Source organism: Triticum aestivum, chromosome 7D (genome assembly GCF_018294505.1).
Source record: "Triticum aestivum cultivar Chinese Spring chromosome 7D, IWGSC CS RefSeq v2.1, whole genome shotgun sequence".
Taxonomy (NCBI): Eukaryota; Viridiplantae; Streptophyta; class Magnoliopsida; order Poales; family Poaceae; genus Triticum; species Triticum aestivum.
In genome coordinates, this window is record NC_057814.1 from 460,173,164 (window position 1) to 460,194,657 (window position 21,494).

General features: G+C 47.6%; 1 protein-coding gene across 1 annotated transcript; it reads right to left on the reverse strand.

Moving 5' to 3' along the window:
- Positions 1-279: 279 nt before the first annotated feature.
- On the reverse strand, positions 280-923 carry LOC123170418 (protein WIR1A-like). The gene is made up of 2 exons (XM_044588284.1): positions 743-923; positions 280-598 (listed from the first exon to the last, which is right to left on the reverse strand). The coding sequence occupies exons 1-2, from the start codon at positions 858-860 to the stop codon at positions 489-491; spliced, it is 228 nt and encodes a 75-aa protein (XP_044444219.1). The 5' UTR covers positions 861-923; the 3' UTR covers positions 280-488.
- Positions 924-21,494: the final 20,571 nt, after the last annotated feature.

A 21,494-nucleotide genomic window follows, 5' to 3' on the forward strand; every position in this document is an offset into this window, starting at 1 on the left:
ATCGGCGCGTGGGAGAGCAGGTCTCCGGAACCGTTCGTCTTTGCGATCCTGCACCGGGAGAGGACGAATTAGGTTTTTGGGAAGCGCTGTGCGCGACTGCTCAAATTCGTCATCACGGGTCGTCTTCCGTCCAAGTCGGGCGGTGCTACTCATCGTCGTATTCATCGCCGTCAGCAGCAGATCGTCGCCAACATCGTCATCAACACTGTCGCACCCATAATAGCTAACGATCAGTACGTCCAACATCCTCTGTTCATGTCTGTTTCTACAGCTATTGTTATGTGTTTGCTGCTGTTATGCATGTCTTGCTGTTCTTCTAGTTTGCTAGATTATTGCATGCTAGTATCTCTTCTAGTCATGAATTATTTACTGGAATTAATCATGAACTTGCCTAATATTCCAACAACTTGTACTGCTATAACTAGATGAAGGCATGCATCCAGGCGGTGCAATCCGTCCATTGTTCGGGACAGGTGTTTGTGCGGGTATCAGGGCTGAACACCTGGTGGGCACCTGTACAAGCTGCCGCACCGACGACCGGTGTAGGGGTCACCAGGCGGAACTGTAACTGTTGGCCGGTTAGGGTCGAGAGCTCCACCTGGAAGGAAAAAACAAGCATCCATGGATATTCAGTTGCAAGTAACTACTCCTACTAAATTTCAGAAGGCTAGTATAAAAACCTTTTTTCAAGTACGTAGCTAGGAGACTGAGAGGATGGAATGAACAGTTTGTAAGCACTAACCACTGATCCCTGGGCGGGCTCCATGGCAGACGGGGCCGCTCATGAGCACGGCGGAGATGACGAACAGGACGATCTGGAGGAGCACCAGGAAACGGGCAGCTCTGGCGAAGGACCCCATCCGATGGTCGATGGAGCTCGTGTGGGCTGGCTTACTAGCTTGTGTGAGCTCGTGTGAGTTTGCGCTGGGTGTGTCCTGCTGTTTACCGGAGGGTGGTATTTATAGACGGACATGATCCTGATGGAGAGAAAAAAATATCACAGTGGCCACTGGCCCCTCAATTTCCACTAAGGCCTCCTTTGGTTTAGAGGAATTTTATAAGAATTTCATAGGATAGGATTTCTATAGGAAAAATTCCTTTAGAGCCTTTTGGTTTGTAGGAATGGAATCCTATTCTTATGGAGGAATTCTTTCTATCCTCCACATTTCATAGGAAAATAAACATTAGCCTAGACACAATGGAAAAAATCGTATGACGTGAATCAAAGGGCATCTCCTTTCCTATTCCTACTCATAAAATTTGAGATACATGTCATCTCATTTTCTATGACTTTCCTATTCCTACGATTTTCCTACCCTATGAACCAAAGAAGACCTAACTTTTTTACAGGCATCAAAATTTCTAGCACATACTCCCTCCGTTCGGAATTACTTGTCGCAGAAATGGATGTATCTAGACGTATTTTAGTTCTAGATACATCCGAGATAAGTAATTCCAAACGAGGGAGTAGTCCGAGCGAGAGATGGGGCGTGCACTGTGCACATGAGTGGTAGACTGTGCGTAGGTGCATGTCGCTGCTGAAGATCAAACGCACTCGTCCTGGTGGGCACTGGGCAGAAGCCATGGCTGGGTTTTCTCCGGTTAGTCAAGGCTGGTGCCTGGTGACACCTTGGCCGTGGAAGAAAAAGTGATCAACGACCAGCGAACCAACAGGGCCACGATGACGACTCCCGGTAAACCAACCGGGTCTCCGGTCGTCTTATGTGCCATACCAAGGAAAATATCCAATCGCCGGCGTCGCCTCAGGTTGTCACACTACAGCCTAGCTCTTTTCTTTAGGCCCTTCACAATTCCCAGTGCTTCAAGGTGTATAGATACTAAGGACGCCACATAGGTAAAAGGTGATGTGACAAAGCAATTAAAAAGAAGAGAGAGCATTATGGTCATCCAGGAAGAAACGGTGCTAAGCACGCGAACCTATGTAATAAGACTACCAACCAATACATATATAAGAGAGTTTAATTATTAAACAATTTCATGAGGGAAGCTTAGCTACCAAAGCTAAGCACCTATGCATTGTAAAGACTAATTAGTAAGATTGTAAATATTCTTAGCACCTCATCTAAGCACTCATGCACGGAAAGAGGCCTTAGCGATAAACAGTACAACATAGTGTGCTACTTTAATTCGCTAGGCTTAGTAGGGGCTTAAGCTCTCACGATTAATTGGGGTTTATAATTTGAGATTTTTCCTGGTGCTTTTGATTTGGTCATGATGGGTCCCTTTGGTCACTGCACGGATTGTTTTTTTTTGTCACTGCATGATATTTCGGATAGACTAGGCGTTCGGTCTAACCGAACCAATCATTTCGCCTCTTCAAGTAATAAAGAAATTTGGCTCCTTCATATATGCGATGACTGATCGGTTACTCCACAAATGCAAAACTGATAGTTTTTTGCACTGAGAGGAGTGATATTTTCCGGGAGGTACAAATCAAGAGTCAAATCTTGAGCAAGAAACGATGGAACATACAAGCAGAAATGAAGCGAGGGCAGAAATTGTAGGAGGAAGGAACCATTGCCAGAAATCGTTGCTGGCGGCCGTCGGCCGCTATGCGAGTGCTACGAATGTCATCTTCGACCATGAAGGTAGCCATGAACGTCGCGCGTGAAAGCCGTGCAAAAAACTTCACTCCGCGGCCGAGCTCCTTGTCAAGCCGATGCCTCTTCACGTTGCTCCAACCATCGGCAGCCGCAGCCGCGGCCGTTGTCGCCCGCCTCCACCATGAACTTCGCCCGTCACGGTGCGCCCGAGCTCAAGCTGCATCCGTCGTGCCGGGGGAGCACTGGCGTTCGCATCCACCATGAGTTCCTGCGTCCGTGCCGTCGTATGACGGTGTTGCTGCTCGCTGTTCGGTGCCGGCGTGTTGCTGCTCACTGCTCGTATCCGCCGTGAGTTTTCGCATCCGACGACGACGTGCAGTGAGTTTCTGCAACAAGGTCTCTGTTGCAGAAAAAAAAGTAAGAAAACCTCTGTTGCAAAAAGAATTCCAATGAGACCTCAGTTACAAAATAATAATTAAATTATAATAATATCTTTGTTGAAAAAAAAAGACTGTAATAAGACCTTATGTTACAAAAAATACATGTAACTTGACCTATGTTGCAAAATTTTATGTTTCTGCAACACGACATGCATTGCAGTGATAGGAGATGGCACCGCTAAATTCATCAGATTTGATGGCTCGCGAGGTCACGGATCTTTTAAAATGATTCGTCAGCAGACGTGTAGTAGGGCCCAAAACTTATAGGGATGCAAGTTATTAAGAGCATCTCCAACAGCCGCGCTAAACAAGCGTCGCGCCGCAAATTTGGCCATTTTAGCGCGCGCGCAACCCGCCGGGCGTCTCCAGCGGGCGCGCAATAACCGCGCGCGTGGTATAAAGAGTTGGGCGCGCTGTCTGATTCGCTATCTCGCGCGGTGTATTTGGGGCGCCCGCTTCCGCGCGCGGCACACTCGAGCGCTCGCGCCGCACTCTCTCCTCTCCGCCTCCTACGCCCCACGCGCGCCGGCGCCGGCGAACTGCACCCCATGGACGCACGCGCCAGCACCCCGCTCACCCCATCCTATAGCCGCGACCCGTCCACCGTCGCCGCCGCCGCAAACCCTAGCGCGGGGGGCGTTGGCCTCGCCTCCGCCGGAGCTCCTCCGACCACCGGCCTCGCGCGCGGCCTCTTCATGCCGCCGCGGATGACCTCGGCGGCGGGTGGCATCGCGCCGGCGCCGGCCCGAGCCGCCGCGCCCCCTTGAAGCTCCCCAATGTGGCGCGGCCGAAGAAGGGCAAGGCATCGGCGAAGAAGAACAAAGCGGCGGACGGCTCCGGCACCTCGAAGGCGAGGAGGAAGAAGCTTGCAGGGCGTGTGACGGGCGCGGCGGCTACCGAAGCGCCGGCGAGCTCACTCGTTGAGCCGGCGGCCGACGCGCACAACGTGTTCGACGAAATGCCCCCAAGGTAAAAAAAATTCAACGTTTCTTTTCTTGTTATTTTTTGAATGCATTCATATAGATAGCTTATTCGCATTGTTCAAAAAACTTTGTAGTTGAGGGAGTCCTGGATTAGGGGGTCCTCGGACTGCCGGACTATATACTTTGGTCGGACTGTTGGACTATGAAGATACAAGATTAAAGATTTCGTCCCGTGTCCAGACGGGACTCTCCTTTGCGTGAAGGCAAGCTTGGCAATTCGGATATGTAGATCTCCTCCCTTGTAACCGACACTGTGTAGCCCTAGCCCCCTCCGGTGTCTATATAAACCGGAGGGTTTAGTCCGTAGGACAACAGTAATCATAATCATAGGCTAGCTTCTAGGGTTTAGCCTCTACGATCTCGTGGTAGATCAACTCTTGTAATACTCATATCATCAAGATCAATCAAGCAGGAAGTAGGGTATTACCTCCATCGAGAGGGCCCGAACCTGGGTAAACATTGTGTCCACCGCCTCCTGTTACCATCCGCCTTAGACGCACAGTTCGGGACCCCCTACCCGAGATCCGCCGGTTTTGACACCGACATTGGTGCTTTCATTAAGAGTTCCACTGTGCCGTCACGATAAGGTTTGATGGCTCGCCTTGTCGTCAAGGACAACATTACCTCTGGGGGAGCCCTGGCTGCAGGCCAAACTCTCCGACTGGGCGGCTTCGTCATGACCGCCCGTTCGGCCGTCGCGCCGAGATGACTTCTCAGGTCATCAAAAATAGCCTCCACGTCGGCTCGGAATTCGCCGAGCAGATGGACCCAATGGAGCTCTCTTCTTTGAACGAGCTCTTGGATCGCATCGCCGCCCTGGGAGTCGCTACGGACTATGATCGGATCGGGCTCAAACCCGACCAAAGGGAGATTAACTCTCCGCCGGTCACCCATCAGAAAGCGGTGGTGGAGGAGCAATGTAGTGATTCTTCCTCTGTTTTGAGGACGAACTATGTCCAGATTCCCGAGCTCTCTGAGCCGGATACCCGTCTACGGGAGGACATGGCCCAAGCTTCGAACTTAGAATCAGGCATGGGGCCAGAACTATTGGGCAACATCCCGGAGCCCGAACTTCCAAGCTCGGAAACTCCTCCGCCCCTGGGTTCCAGATCGGGTCAGGGTTTGGACCTAAATCTACCCGCCCACCCAGACATAAGTGATCTTTCCCACATTAGACAAGAGCCCCAAGAGACAGTACACCACTATTGGGCCAGATTCCTCCTTGTAATGAACAAGGTCAAGGACTGTCGCGAGGAAGACGCAATTTCATTGTTTTGCAAAAATTGCAGGGACAAGGGAATTCTCAACGCCTTAACTCGCCGTGACATAGCACACTTCGCTAACTTGGCGGCCATAGTACAGAAGTACTGTGCGATGGAAAGCGCCTGGAAAACCCAAACAAAATTCTGGGATCCTCTGGCTCTCACTAGATCCCCCGTCCGAACTAAAAGGGTATACTCTCGTAAGTCACCCGATCCAATCACAAAGAAACCAAAGCCCACTACAAGGCGTGGAACTATATTGGAGGGACGGCTCAATGGGCCATGCAAAATTCACAGCACACCTGATACCATGCCAACACACAGCCTTAGGGCATGTTGGATACTCCGGCAGGTGGCCAAGAGCGGTGAGGATCTCCTCATCAACAATACTGCAGAGCACCGTCCCGTGGAAAATAAAAATATAGTATTGACAGTCTTCGAGACCTTCGCCTCAAACAATAGGCGCAAGCGAGCACTCCGCAGCCTTGCCGAAGTCTGCCACGTCGCAGCAATAAATCCATGGAACGACACGGCTATAACCTTCAATGCCAATGACGAGCCTCAATTCCGAACAGCCCGAGCACCAGCCGCTTTGGTCCTTAGTCCAATTGTGGACGGCTTCCGGCCTACTAAAATGCTCATGGACGGCGGCAGCGGATTAAACCTCATCTACAAGGAGACTCTTAGCAAAATGGAAATAGACAAGAGCCGCATTGAGCAAAGCAACACGACCTTCAGAGGAATCATCCCCAGTCGGGAGGCACGATGTGCGGGAAAAATCACACTAGATGTGGTATTCGGCTCGCCGGAGAATTATAGGTCCGAAGAAATCACATTCCAAGTGGCCTCGTTCAGTAGCGGATACCACGCCCTTTTAGGGCGGGAGGCATTCACGATCTTCCAAGCTATACCCCATTACGGGTACATGAAGCTCAAAATGCCCGGGCCCAAGGGAATCATCACTCTAGCTAGTGATCCGGACATAGCACTCCGCGCCGAAAATAAAACCGCCGCACTAGCCCTCGAGGCATTATCCTAAGCCCTTGCGGCCGAAGAACTAACTGCGCTGCGCTCCACAGTGGACAGGGACGACGTGATACTCGACAAAAGACCCAAGTCCACCTCTTTTAAACCAGCGGACGAAATAGTCAAATTCCAGGTCCACCCAACGGACCCTACAAAAACAGCATCCATCGGGGCACAGCTGGACCCCACAACAGACGCCGCATTGCGGGAGTTTTGCGCGAAAATTGGGACATATTCACCTGGCATCCTTCAGACATGCCAGGAATCCCACGTAGGCTGGCCGAGCACAGCCTTAACATTCTAAAGGGGTTCAAGCCGGTCAAGCAGACTCTCCGGCGTTTATCTGAGCCTAAGCGACAAGCCATGGGAGAAGAGCTAGCCAAGTTACTTGAGGCCGGATTTATCAGAGAAATAAAACATCCGGACTGGCTAGCAAACCTGGTGATGGTACCAAAGAAGGACAAATCCTGGCGCCTATGTGTCGATTTCAAGGACCTTAACAAAGCTTGCCCCAAGGATCCCTTCCCCCTCCCCCGCATCGACCAAATTATCGATGCTACCGCAGGACACGATTCATTGTGTTTCCTCGACGCATACTCCGGATACCATCAAATTAAGATGGCGGAGTCCGATCAAGCCGCAACGACATTTATCACCCCATACGGCCCTTTCTGTTTTAACACCATGCCTTTCGGGCTCAAAAACGCCGGTGCAACCTATCAACGCATGATTCAGACATGCTTGGAAACACAGATCGACAAAACAGTGGAGGCATACGTAGACGATGTGGTCATTAAAACCAGACACGTCGAATCCTTAATAGACGACTTGAGGCTCACGTTCGACAATCTCCGAACATACGACATCAAGCTCAATCCGGAAAAATGCGTCTTCGGCATGCCCGCCGGAAAGCTCTTAGGCTTCATCGTCTCCAATAGAGGAATTGAAGCAAATCCGGCTAAAATCCGAGCTCTATCACAGTTGGCTATCCCAACAGACCTCAAGCAAATCCAGAAACTAACTGGATGTGTGGCTGCCTTAAGCCGCTTTATCTCCCGATTAGGAGAAAAGGCACTACCTCTTTATCGCCTTCTTCGACGCACCGAACACTTCGAGTGGACGGATGCGGCCACGGCCAGATTGGAAGAAATAAAAGTCGTTTTGGCCACCAACCCAATCTTGGCCGCGCCAAATGTCGGCGAACCAATGTTGTTATATATAGCGGCAACACACCAAGTTGTAAGCGCAGTGCTCGTCGTCGAACGAGAGACGGACGGACATAAGTTCCTGCTTCAAAAGCCGGTATACTATGTATCCACTGTCCTCACTCCATGCAAATCACGGTACCCACATTATCAAAAGATAGCATACGCGGTCTTCATGGCATCCCGGAAACTACGACACTACTTTCAAGAGTGTTCAATTACGGTGGCCTCTGAAGTACCACTCAACGACATAATAAACAACCGCGATGCCACGGGCCGGATTGCTAAATGGGCTATTGAGCTCCTCCCGGTCGACATAATATACAAACCACGGCGTGCCATTAAGTCACAAGTACTGGCTGATTTCGTCGCCGAATGCACTTTGACGGCTCTAAAATGCTGGCTGGTCTGGGGGCTGGTGTCATCCTGACATCCCCCACCGGAGATACAGTCCAATACGTACTCCAAATACTATACACAGACTCCAACAACGCATCAGAATATGAGGCCCTGTTACATGGTCTCCGGATGGCAGTCTCCATGGGCATTCAACGCCTGGAGGTGCGTGGGGATTCGAACCTCGCAATATCTCAAATAAATGGAGACTTCGACGCCAAGGATCCGAAAATGGCGGCTTACCGCAACGCCGTCCTCAAGATGTCAGCTCGGTTCGAGGGGCTCAAATTCCACCATGTGGTCCGGTAAAACAACCAAGCGGCGGATATCCTCGCCCGCATCGGCGCTAAGCGTGACACTGTCCCACCTAATATCTTCTTGGAAAGGCTGTTTAAGCCATCCGTGGTATGGGAAGGAGAGACCGGTAACAATAGTCCAGACCCGGCCACAATGCCAGATCCCGAACACTCTGACGTAATCGGAGGCTCTGCCACCAAAATAACACCTTCGGCCCACGTGATTATGGTTGTCATCGCCCCGTGGACAGAACCCTTCTTGGCTTACCTAACTAGGCAAGAACTCCCCGAGGACCCAAATGAGGCACGTTGCATTGTGCGGCGGTCTAAAGCCTACAAGGTCCACGAGGGAGAGCTTTATAAGAAAAGCGCTACCGGAGTACTTCAAAGGTGCATCTCCGAAGAGGAAGGACGGCAACTATTGGCAGAAATTCATGCTGGACTTGGCGGCCATCACGCCGCAGCACGGGCCCTTGTAAGCAAGGCCTTCCGTACAGGCTTTTACTGGCCGACGGCCCGAGAAGACGCACAGGACCTCGTCCAACGTTGCGTCGGTTGCCAGCTTTTTGCAAACCAAAGCCATATGCCACCTACCGCTCTCCAAACAATCCCCATTACTTGGCCCTTCGCGGTCTGGGGGCTGGATATGGTCGGACCCCTTAAAGGAGGAAGCCATAAGAAAAATTACCTATTGGTCATGGTGAATAAATTCACCAAATGGATAGAAGCCAAACCAGTTAAAACGGCAGAATCCGGACCGGTGATAGACTTCATATCCGGGGTTGTACACCGTTACGGCGTCCCCCATAGCATCATCACCGATAACGGCTCAAACTTTACAGCCGACGAGGTAAGAACTTGGTGCGGCAACATGGGCATTAAGCTTTATTATGCCTTCGTCTATCACCCCCAAACAAACGGTCAGGTCGAAAGGGCAAATGGTCTTATCATGAGCGGCATTAAACCCAGATTAGTGCGATCCTTAAAGGAATCAGATACGCACTGGGTAGAGGATCTCGACTTCGTACTATGGGGGCTGCGGACCACGCCGAATCGCACTACCGGATACACACCGTTTTTCATGGTGTACGGCGCAGAGGCGATACTGCCCTGCGACATCATTCATGACTCACCTCGAGTGCGCATGTACGAAGAGAAAGAAGCCGAGCTTGATCGGAAGGACAGTTTGGACGCCCTGGAGGAGGAGCGTGACGTGGCAAAAGCCCGTTCCGCATTCTATCAGCAACAGGCTCGACGGTATCAAAGCAGAGAAGTACGGGCCAAAACTTATAATGTTGGCGAACTAGTTCTACGCCTACCAGAGAAGAAAAAGAACAAACTCGAGCCCAAATGGGAAGGTCCCTTCATTATTGACAAAGTTCTGACCGGTGGAGCGTACCGTCTGCGGGATGCATCGGACAATCGACTCGAGCAAAACCCATGGAACGCGGCCAGACTCCGAAGGTTTTACGCCTAGTGCCGGACTCTCTGTTCGTCTCCTTACCTTCGTCAATTTTTTATATATATCCGTTATCTGTCTTTTCTTTCTTTCTTTTCTCTTTTTTTACCGTCCTTAAAAGGTTAAAATGTGTCTTGGCTACACAATCTTGACGCGCTAGGCGTGCTCATTATACCTGGGGGCTTCTTATACAGAAGCTTAATATAACTATGTTCCGGGCTCTATGCCCCTGCACATGTGTTACTTTTCCACATGTACCTTTTTTCGCCATTATATGCATCGATATGACTTAAGTTTTGGCCAAACTGGGTTGCCTGGCTCTTGTGTTTATGCCCTACGTTCCCGTTAATTCGGCTAGGGCATAAGGGGAGCACCTCTGCGATTGTTACTGTCGGGTCAGCCGGATGTGTACCTCAGACTGGGTGAAGCCGAAAGCTAGCGTTCTTAAGGGAATATTCGGTCGGTGAACAAAAGATGACTTTTACTTATTGTAATACATGCCCCCAGATGTTTATATCCTGCGTCTCTTTTCGCAGTCCGGACATGCACATTAATGCATGCGTACCCAGGGAAAGGAACCCTTAACGGAACTATTCTCCCTGGAAGATGTTTCTTACTATCCATGTAATATAACATAGCTAGATGGGTACTTGTCTGTTCAAGCACTTATGACCCCTACGCCTGGTTTCCACGCGTACCCCAGTTTTTACATAACTGAGCGGGTATTCGGATACACTCCAGACTGTCGGGTCCGGAGGTCGAAGCGAAAAGGTCCGCCATGACAAATGATTTACAATCCGGCTAGGGACAATATATGTCAATTGAAGTACACAGTCACTTAGACTGACTAAATTCTTCTTCTATACCATCCAACAGGCTGTCTAGCCTACAATCCTGTTGGGAATACTTTGCGGCTAATTTCACCTGGTCATACACCAAACTGACGGGATTTCTTTCCCATCAGACCCCACAGGTCCAACTTCGGCCATATGGTTTGGGTCAGCCTTGGTATATCGAGTCTTCACCATGGCCCAGGCTTCCCTCGCACCTTGTCGGCAGGCAGATATCTTCCATAATCGAAAGCGCCGCCGCGCTCCCTTGAGCATCTCTACGAGCTCCCCCATGCCTCCTGGCAGGGAGGCGGATGGCCACAAGGCCTGGGCAATGCCCTGCATCACCTGCCGAACTTGTTCGTGCAGTTGTGAGAGCTCGGGCAGAAGATCACCTGCAGACCCGGGCATCTCTTCTGCGGGACGACCCGTCAGCATACCTACAGATATAACTCCGTTAGCCGGTTTCTTCGCCGAACTCTATAAAAGTTCGTTTAAGCACTTACTAAAAATGCCGCGTCGAAGCCTCTTATTCTCCTTTACGGAGTCAGCAAGCTGGGACGAACATCTTTCAGTTCAACACTCAGCCGGATATTGGCATCTTGGAGATCGTTTTTCTCCCGCCTAACCTGCTTAAGCACGCGCTCGCCAGCCTTTGACTGTCGTTGAGCATGTTGCTCATCCCCTCGCACGACCTCTGGATTCATTTCGGGATCATCTGCAGAATCTATTGTTAGATTTGCATTCATGCTGGTACATGTCATTCTTTTTGATAGAAACAAGTGTTACCAGAGGGGGCCTTCTCGGACTCCTTCATCGCGGCAACTGCGGCCCGTAGCTGGGCTTTGCACTCCTCCAGCTCTTGAGACAACTGGGTATTCTTCTCCGTAAGAACCTACACAAATAATGATCCTTAAATTAGTTGTGTCAACTGTTTCAAGTCTCAGGGGCTACTGATATGCATAATTATCAAATTTTCTTACCCGTATATCCTTTACATACTGGTTTGTGGCTCTGACAAGACCATTTTGAGCAGCTCGGATGTACGCGTCTCCTGAATTGAAGGCATCAAACGCCTCTTGAGAGAAACAAGCGTCACGGAGTACGGCCCGGCGACGCCTGTGATTCATGGCTCTCTCCACTTCGGAATTTGTAGCGGACAGCCTATCCACATCCTTTGTAGGAGGAACATCCGGCGTTGTCCTCACATTGCCATCTGCCTCTGGGTCCGGCTTTGAAGCCCGACTAGTGGAGGCATGGCCGGCAGGCTCTCCGGATACAGTCCGGCGAGCATTTTTTCTGCCAGGATCCATGGACGTTATTATATTTTAAAGACGACAACCACGGACACTACAAAAAAATACACTTCCGTGATGATACGTGTTTGTCATAGTAGGTCGTGTTTTCTGTCATGCATGTACATCCATGACAAATTTATGACAGAATCAAGATAGTCATACCTGTGCTGTCGTAGAAGTGTTCCATGACATTGCCAAAATTATCATCACGGAAGTGTCCACTTCCATGACGAGAAATCGCGCGTCACAGAAGTGCTTTCGTCAAGGGTGACCAACACGTGGCATCCACCGTAACGGAACGCCGTTAAGCTATCGGGTCGGGTTTTGGATCCGATAACCCGTTAGCAGCCCCGACCAATGGGGATTTTCCACGTGTAAAATCATCATTGGCTGGAGGAAACACGTGTCGGCTCATCGTTGGGACAGATGTCATCCACTCATTGGACGGAAGGCACCTATGATACATCGACACGTGGCACGGCCCAACAGAGGCCCATTCCTGTGAAAAGGCCGGCCCGTTTGACTTGGTCAAAAGGTGGCGGGACGGCCCATGGAAAGCCTGTTAACGGCCTGTTCGCATATAGCCCATTTACAGCCCGCTAACCCAAGGCCCGTTACGCCCTATCCGAATTAGGCCCAGTAGCGTCATCTGGGCCATCCAATATGATTCCAGCCCGTTTTCACTTCTGGCCCATGTATGGCCCATGCCGTCTTTCGGCCCATATGAGGCCCTATGTAACTCTTGGCCTATTAACGGCCCGTGGTGAAACTAGCCCGTAATGAACAGTGTATCACTTTACACCCATTAACGGCCCGTGGTGAAACTGGCCCGTAATGAACAGTGTATCACTTTATACCCATTAACGGCCCGTTATTTCGTTGGGCCGTTTCCAGCCCATGTTATCTTTCGGCCTTCTCAGAGCCCATTTATTCTTGGGCTCATTTCCAGCATTTGTTTACTTACGGCCCGTTACTGTCATTTTCTACTTGTGGGCCAAATTCAGCCCGTGGTTACAGTCGGCCCGTTTGTGGTCCATTAATACGTTGGGCCGTTTTCATAGCGTCATCAAATACGGCCTATTAACGATGGCCCGTTATGGTCGGCCCATGAACGGACGATTCCAACTCTAGCCCGTTTACGGCCATAATGCGGCCTGTTATTGGCCCATGTTTGGCCAATCGATCATACGGCCCGTATAAGGCCCATTGATGATACGGCCCGTAGAAGGCCCATTGTTTCTACGGCCCGTAGAAGGCCCTACTGTTTCTACGGCCCGTAGAAGGCCCACTGTTTCTACGGCCCGTAGGAGGCCCAGTGTCACTACAGTAAATATTAGCCCATGGTTATTGTGGCCTAGTTTTAAAAAATAGGTTATTGCAGCCACTAGCAAACCGCGGAAAAAGAACTGCACTGACTACAAGCAAACAAATAAACAAGACAACAAGGAAATAAATAAGCAAGCAACTTATGCTAGGCTATCACGGCTATTACACATATTACATCCACTGGGCATCAAAGTTCGCCACCAGTGCAAATATAGGGAACAAAGCAGCATATAAACGCCGCAGCAAAACAAGTCCAGAACTGAAACCACTTCAGAAGAGTTCAAGAAACAATATCCTGGGTACCCATAATGCTGGCAAGATGCTTAGCAAGCTTATTAACTTTCTCTTGTTTGGCGCTTAAATCCTCCAGCGCTTGCTGTTGCACAAGAAAGTACGCATCTGAATTCTGCAGGGACTTCCTCAGTCCTTCGGCTTCTTGCCGCAGCACAGCTGACTGATGCCTTTCAGCTTGTAGCTGAGACTGAAGAAGCCGAAGTGATTCAGGCAGCGAGTTCGAAGAGCTTGTGCCAGCGGTACTGGCCAGTAACTCGAACACTACATCAACGCAGGACTGTGGGGTTTTCTCACTGTCTACAAGATCGTTTTTATCACCTTTCTTGGAGACCAACAGGGTTGTCTCACTATCTTGAACCTTATCTGCATTACTTTCTCTACCATTGCATAGTGGGGTGCTCTTCTCCAATATTCTGTTTGCATACTACAAGAGAAACAAGCAGACACATCACAGGTTTAGCTTGTAGTATACGAAACTCATTTTGGTAAACCGGTTCAGTAGTAAGGTGGACAGGATAACAGCATGAAACAAACATATATCTATGTACTATGGTCACTGTATTGTCCATATCATTCTAGTTTATGTTCCCTAATCAAGATAGAGACACAGTTCAACTCATATATTTTTAAGACACAGCAGCATAGACAGAATATAAGTGTGAGAAACTACACAGCATTGGCAGCACTTGTAATGTGCATCACATGAGAACATAACTGTTTATACAACTTAAACTGAAATCAACATAGAGCAAGAAGTTAGAACAGCAATCCAGTTAAAGAAATAGGTTTAAAACATACCTGTTGCGCCATTGGAGTTTCAATTGGATCCTTCAAATTCGAAAGTAGTTGGTATGAGTAAATACAGTGATGCAACAGCAAAGGAGTATGGACCATAGCTACGGAATCTGACCTGAGAACAGTTGCTCTTCTGCTTTAAACATGGAGTTTGGGTTAGCTGTGGTGGTCTTCGTGCTTTGGGCACTGCAGTAGCTTTACAAACTGCTCGTGTGGGGGTACTCTGTGGTGGACATGGTGCTTTGTCAACTATAAGTGGGTTACTATCCGCTGGGGTTGCGGTTAGATGGGTTGTAGCTGGTTCTCTGCCCAACGGTGTAAGTGTGCAATCTGGAAGAGTCTCGATTATGTGTGGTGGGGCTAGTTTGTGGGCCAGTACAACCATGGTTCTATCTGCATCGACGGGTAGCACTGTCTTTTGTGAAGAACGGGTTTTTGCTCCCTTAGATACTGCCATCACCCCCTCCAATTCAAATGGCTGATAAACAAGAAAAGAAATTGAACGTACAGACATTGTATGATAGACAGATGTGGTAATTCACATATATGTTGTCTAACCAAACAGGACAACATGACACAATTTCACATATATGATGCCTAACTAAACAGGATAGCATGACATAGTTTCAGATATATGATGGATAACTTAACAGGATATAATGGCATAATTCAACATATGATGAGTACCTAAACAGGATGACATGACAAAACTATATGATGTCTTTCTAAAATAGGTTGGGATGAAATAATTCACATACATGTTGTCTAAGTATACAGGATGGCATGATATAATTGACATAATTGATTCATATACTAAGCAGCTGGCACTCGCATGTATGATCTCTAAACTAAGCAGATAGAATTCAATATTGTGCATATGATGTCTAAACTAAGCAATGCAAGACACCATATGCATCATATGAGAAATATAAACATTGCAACTTAGAGCATACACCTCAGGTGGGATATAGGACTGGTCATCTGTCTCTGAATCCTCCTCTGAGGAGCTCCCTGTAACCATCGAGATATATGCTTCAACAGGTACCATTGCCTGCTCTGAAGACCTTGTTTTCACTCCAGATTTTTCCATAACCGGCTCAAATGGCTGATACACATGAAGAGTAGTTCAATATACACAGATTGTCGACAAATGGAATACGTAATGAAAAAAAGATGGCATGAGATAATTCACATATATGATGCCTGGCTCCATGGCGGTGCATAATTCACATATATGATAACTGGCTGAAAAACATGGCATTGCATAATTCACATATCTGATATAGAAAGCAAACAGGAGGCATTCACACAAAGCATGTCTAATCTAAGCAGATGGCATGGCAATGCAAGACACCATATGCATGATATGAGCAATATAACCCAGCCAAGTTAGAGCATGCACCTCGGGGGGGGGGGATACGACTGGTCATCTCTCTCTGAATCCTCCTCTGAGGAGCTATCTGTAACCAGCAAGAAATCTGCATCGACAGGTAGCACTGACTGCTCAGAAGACCTTGTTTTCACTCCAGATTTTCCCATGACCGACTCAAATGGCTGATGCACAGGAAGAGTAGATGAATGTATAAACATTGTTGACAAATGGAATACATTATGGAAAAAAATATGGCACAATACAATTCACATATACGATGACTGGCTAAACAGGATGGCATTGCATGATTCACGTATATGATGCCTGGCTAAAGAAGATGGCATTGCATAATTCCCATATACTCCCTCCGTTCCTAAATATTTGTCTTTTTAGAGATTTCAAATGGACTACCACATACGGATGTATATAGACATATTTTAGAGTGTAGATTCACTCATTTTGTTCCGTATGTAGTCACTTGTTGAAATCTCTAAAAAGACAAATATTTAGGAATGGTGGGAGTATGATATAGAAACCAAACAGGTGGCATTCACACAAAGCAAATCTAAACTAAGCTGATGACATATAAGATGTATAATGTAAGCAATGCAAAGCGCCATATGCATGATATGACCAACATCAGCATGCCAGGTTAGAGCAAACACCTCAGGTGGTAAATAGGCGTGGTCGGCTCCTTCTGAATCTCCATCTGAACAGTTATCTTCCTCTGGAATACAATCTGGAAATGCAGGAGGGGGGGCACTTCGCCCACCATGGTCTTCTCTTTTTCTCTACATGTTCAGTACGATTGTGTACAATATCTAACATGCATAAAAAATAGTTAGATTTTGTAAGGCCTAAGGGGTGCATGCAAAAATCAAGACTGATGGTAGCAAACGAGTGGATGGATCCAAAACTAATGATAGCAGCTAGATTATAGCTTCAGTTTAAAAAGATAGACAATGGATCATCTATTGTTTGTTGCCCACCCAACATGAACCACATAGAAGACCCCAGATGAACCAGATAGTAGACAGATACTATTCGTTGCTGGCTCGATATGAGACCCATGGGCAATTCAAAACTCAAGATTGAACGATAAAGTAGCAGGTAATAATAACCGATGTATAACATAAGCAAACACGAAAGACTGCGACCTCTCTTCCAGAATTGTGTAGTCCTCAGGTTCATCTGCTCAGTCGATGATGGTAATGCAGTTGGCGTGGCTGCCGGCAACGGGGAAGATGATCTGAGGCGGCGAAAGGAAGTCTGCAGGGGGGATCTCTGCTGCAGTGAACGCTTCTGTCGATGGTGCACCTCAGGTGGGGTGGATGACAGCACGGCAGGAGCAGGACATAACACACAGAGTTTTCTTTGACGCCTATCTGAAAATGAAGTAAATCTGTAAGGGCTCCTTAGAATTGGAGGATTCTATAAACGCAGGGACAGGAAAAACATAGGAATAGGATAGGAATGCACGTGCAAAACAGAGCATTTGGAAACATAGGATTTCAGTCAACCTGGGTGTTTGGCTCACATGAATTGGAAGAACAGAGGAATGGAGAAACAAAGTGATGCGACGAGTGTACAACCTCTTTGGCATAGCCTTGTGGACCTCAGCATCATTGGGTTGGACGTGGGGGATGGTGATGATGCTGGTGTGACTGTCGGAGGCGGGGAAGAAGATCCGAGGCCTCTGGAAACGGCGCCGAGGGTACTGCTCTGCTGTGATGGACGGTTCCGTCGTTGGAGCAGCTCCGCTAAGGTGTACGGCAACGAGGCTGAAGCATGACAAGACAGACAACGTTAATCTGAAGTGGGACCCTAATATCATCTGCAATAGATGATGTAAAATACATCACCAAAAAGTGCTAGATGTAAAACACATCAGCCGCGCCACGGCCGCTCCGACAAATGCTGTAAGTACTGTTCACTCTGAACTTAACTGAAGAAAATGAACTTCACAATCGAAACTGAATTTTACTGTCGAAACTGATTGAACTAGTAACAGAGCATTGCAATAGATGTTTAGGGCGTTCAAGCATTAGTAGCAGAGAAGCAGTGATCTAAATCAGCAGACGCTCGAGCAGGGAACACACTAGCAGAGAGCAAGTCGTGCAGTAGCACCGCGAGCGAGTGCTAAAGCAGCAACTCCTGTAGCTGCCGGAGGTCGTGCAGCAGCAGCAGCGCAAGCGAGAGCAAGAGCAGAGCAGCAGCACGAACGAAAGCAAGAGCAGTGCGGCAGCGCGACCGACAGCAAGAACAGAGCCGCGGCTGCAGCTAGTGCCGTTGTGGAAGTCGCCACCGAGGAAGCAACGACATGGGGGAGAGACGTCGTGGATGATGTGGCCGGCGACGGCGCCGTCGATGGAGACACGCCATGTCTGCTCGGTATCGAGCACCGGCAACCCCGTGAGATCGAATAAAAGATAAAATGCAGCGGTGAGTGCAGAACCTCCTTGTTGGCGCTGAGTTGGCCTCGGCTTCATCGGAGGAATTGGTGAGGGTGTTGTGGTTCCGGTGGGGCAGGTGAAGACGGCGCTGTGGGGATTGAGGTGGCGCGATAGACGAGGCGAACGTCGGGGCAGCTCCTTGGAGGTGGAGGATGGGGCGGCTGATCCGGCGGGACGACGAGATCGACAACGGATCCTCATCCGGTGTGGTGGATGAGGGACGGCGAGCTGTTGCGGTGGACGACGTAGTCGGGGAAGAGTCTCCGGCTGGGCGGCGGTCGGGAGGCCGACGGAGGAGCGTGGGGTTTCGCGGGTTTTGGCGGCCTCGGAGTACGAATGGGGGGCGAAGGAGGAGGGAGGAGCCAAGCTTAGGGACACGCTTGTCCGAAATGTAGGGTAAGTTACCAGCGTACCCCCACCGGTTTTGACACCGCGACGTGGAGCTTCATTTCCGGCTGAGGGGTAGAAGGGGGATTTCGTGTGTCTGGGCTGCGGGAGCGATTTCGAATGAGGAGGGAGTTCTCGCGCGCGTCCAAATTTTGGGATAACAAGGCGCGGCGCGGGTTGAAGAAACGGGAGTTTCAAAGCAGGTGAGACAAAAGATACTCGAGCTTGAAAATTTCGGGATAACAAGGTGCGGATTCCTTGTTCGGCAGAACAAACTTAACGTGTAAAAAAACAATTCATACAAGACACAAGAGAGTCATGTCCCCTTTTAATATATTGTTATAGATGCCACTGAAAAAACTACAAGAAAAATGTAAAAAATATGGGAGAACAAGATTACCCTGCACAGTACCAAATCGATTCGCACTTCCCTCAACAACAACAAAAAACAAATCAATTCCCACCAAAGAAAGAGTAATGTCCCTTTTTATATGATTACGGATGCCATGATCTCGAATTTCAATATTTGAATCCACGTTATGTTGAATTCAAATATATCGTTAGGTGACCTTGCGGTTTATAATTGACGTAGTCGTACATTTTGATCTTCCATCATATATGAACATTTTACTCCACCATGTGAACATATATATTGTCGTCTACCATATGGACTAAATTTGAATCAATTTTCCTTATTTGAATACGATTGTTGTCAAGTTATATGATAATTTAAATATTATCTTGATAACAAAAAACATACATATAGCAGTAATCATATTTCACTATGAACTACATGTACCATACGCTCTCCAATTCAAATATTTGTATCCATTTTATGTTGAATTCAAATCATAGTACATTATTGGTCTAGGTAGCGAGATGTTTGGGATAATCTAAACCCTGTTTTCATACGTATAATTTTTGGCTGAATTGGGACAAGTTTTGGTATAAGCCTCTTGCAAAACCGGAGATTCTCTCAACAATATACGAGAGGGAACGTGTCACCTTTGTGTGCGAAACAATATACGCTGCCTCCCCCCTGATTTTATTTACAGAGGCAACATAGAACTATATGAGTGCCCTGTTAAATTTTGGAATTATTTCGGGTTCATTTGGCCTTTTTATACATTAATTGAGTTTCTGGACTTTTAATATGCATAATCTAAATATGAATTGCATGCACATGCTCCGGTGCACCAAAGTGGGTTGAAAAATCACATGTGTGTCCTTGGTTGAATTTCTAGGTCCCATGGAAGAAATGAGAATGAAATTCAAACATCTGGGCGTCATGACTCGGCCGAGAACATCGAGAAACTTTGATTTTAAATTCATGTAAATCCAAAACTCGCCTGGAAATCATGAAACTTGGCATGGTGTCATGTCATGGCACTAACATGCTGTGGTAAAAAATTGGGCCGATTTGGAAGCTCGTGGTTCTAAGAGGGAACGTGCCACCTTTGAGTGTGAAACGATATATGCTGCCCCCCCCTTGAGTTTCTTAACAAAGGCAACATAGAACTACATTAGTGCCCTGTTAAATTTTGGAATTATTCCGGGTTCGTTTGTCGTTTTTTATACATTAATTGAGTTTCTGGTCATTTAATGTGCATAAGTCAAATTTGAACTACAAGCACATGCTCTCATGCACCAAAGTTGGTTCAAAATTCACATTTGTGTCCTCGGGTGAATTTCTAGGTCCCATGCAAGAAATGAGAATAAAATTAAAACATCTGGGCATCGTGGCTCGGCCAAGAACATTGAGAAACTTGGTTTTAAAATTCTTGTAAATCCAAAACACGTCTGAAAATCATGAAACTTGGCATGGATGTCATGTCATGGTACTACCATGTTGTGGTAAAAAAAATTGGCCGAATAGGAACAGATTTTGGTATAAGATTCTTGCAAACCGAAGCTTCTCTCAAGAAGGCTCGTGGTTCTGAGAGGGAACATGCCACCTTTGAGTGCGAAACGATATACGTTCTCCCCCTTGAGTTTATTTACAAAGGCAACATAGAACTACATGAGTGCCCTGTTAAATTTTGGAATTATTCCGGCTTCGTTTGGCCTTATTTACACATTAATTGAGTTTTTGGTCATTTAATGTGCATAATTCAAATTTGAACTACAAGCACATGCTCCCGTGCACCAAAGTTGGTTGAAAAATCACATTTGTGTCCTCGGGTGAATTTCTACTCCCTCCTTCCATCTATATAGGTCCTAATGCGTTTTTCGAGGCTAACTTTTACCAAACGTTAGAGCAATAATATATGACATGCAACTTACACAAAGCATACCTTCAAATTTGTATGTCAAAGGAGCTTCCAATAATATAATTTTCATAGTATACATCTCATGTGCTATTAATCTTGTCAATAGTCAAAGGCTGTCTTGAAAAACACATTAGGCCCTATATAGATGGAAGGAGGGAGTAGGTCCCATGCAAAAAATGAGAATAAAATTCAAACATCTGGGCATCGTGGCTCGGTCGAGAACATTGAGAAACTTGGTTTTAAAATCATGAAACTTGGCATGGTGTCATGTCATGGTAGTACCATGCCGTGGTAAAAAAAATTGGCCGAATAGGAACAAATTTTCGTATAAGCTTCTTGCAAATCGGGAGCTTCTCTCAAGAAGGCTCGTGGTTCCGGGAGGGAACGTGTCACCTTTGTGTGCATAATTCAAATTTGAAATACAAGCACATGTTCCAGTGCACCAAAGTTGGTTGAAAAATCACATGTGTGTCATCTGGTAAATTTCTCGGTTCCATGCAAGAAATGGGAATGAAATTCAAAATTCTGGGCGTCGTGGCTGGGTTGGAAACATTGAGAAATTTAGTTTTTTAATTCCTGTAAATCCAAAACACGCATGAAAATAATGAAACTTGGCTTGGTGCCATGACATGGCACCAACATGTTGTGGTAAATTTGCAGTCTGATTTGCGAAGGCGCACACATTAACAATCAACAAAGTCATTTTGGAACAAGTGTTGTCACGTTACAATCGGAAACACAAGTATTATTGAAACCGTGGGTGTTCTACTTACTAGTACCATTTACGTGCCGCCACGCGTCCCTATTTTTTATTAGCTAGGAGGCGCCGTGTAGGGTA

Excerpts from the sequence above, each read along its gene's own strand:
- LOC123170418 (XM_044588284.1), bottom strand. The coding sequence starts at position 860 with ATGGGGTCCTTCGCCAGAGCTGCCCGTTTCCTGGTGCTCCTCCAGATC. Across the intron at positions 599-742 it reads AGCCCGCCCAGGGATCAGTG|GTGGAGCTCTCGACCCTAAC; the intron begins GTTAGTGCTTAC and ends TTTTCCTTCCAG.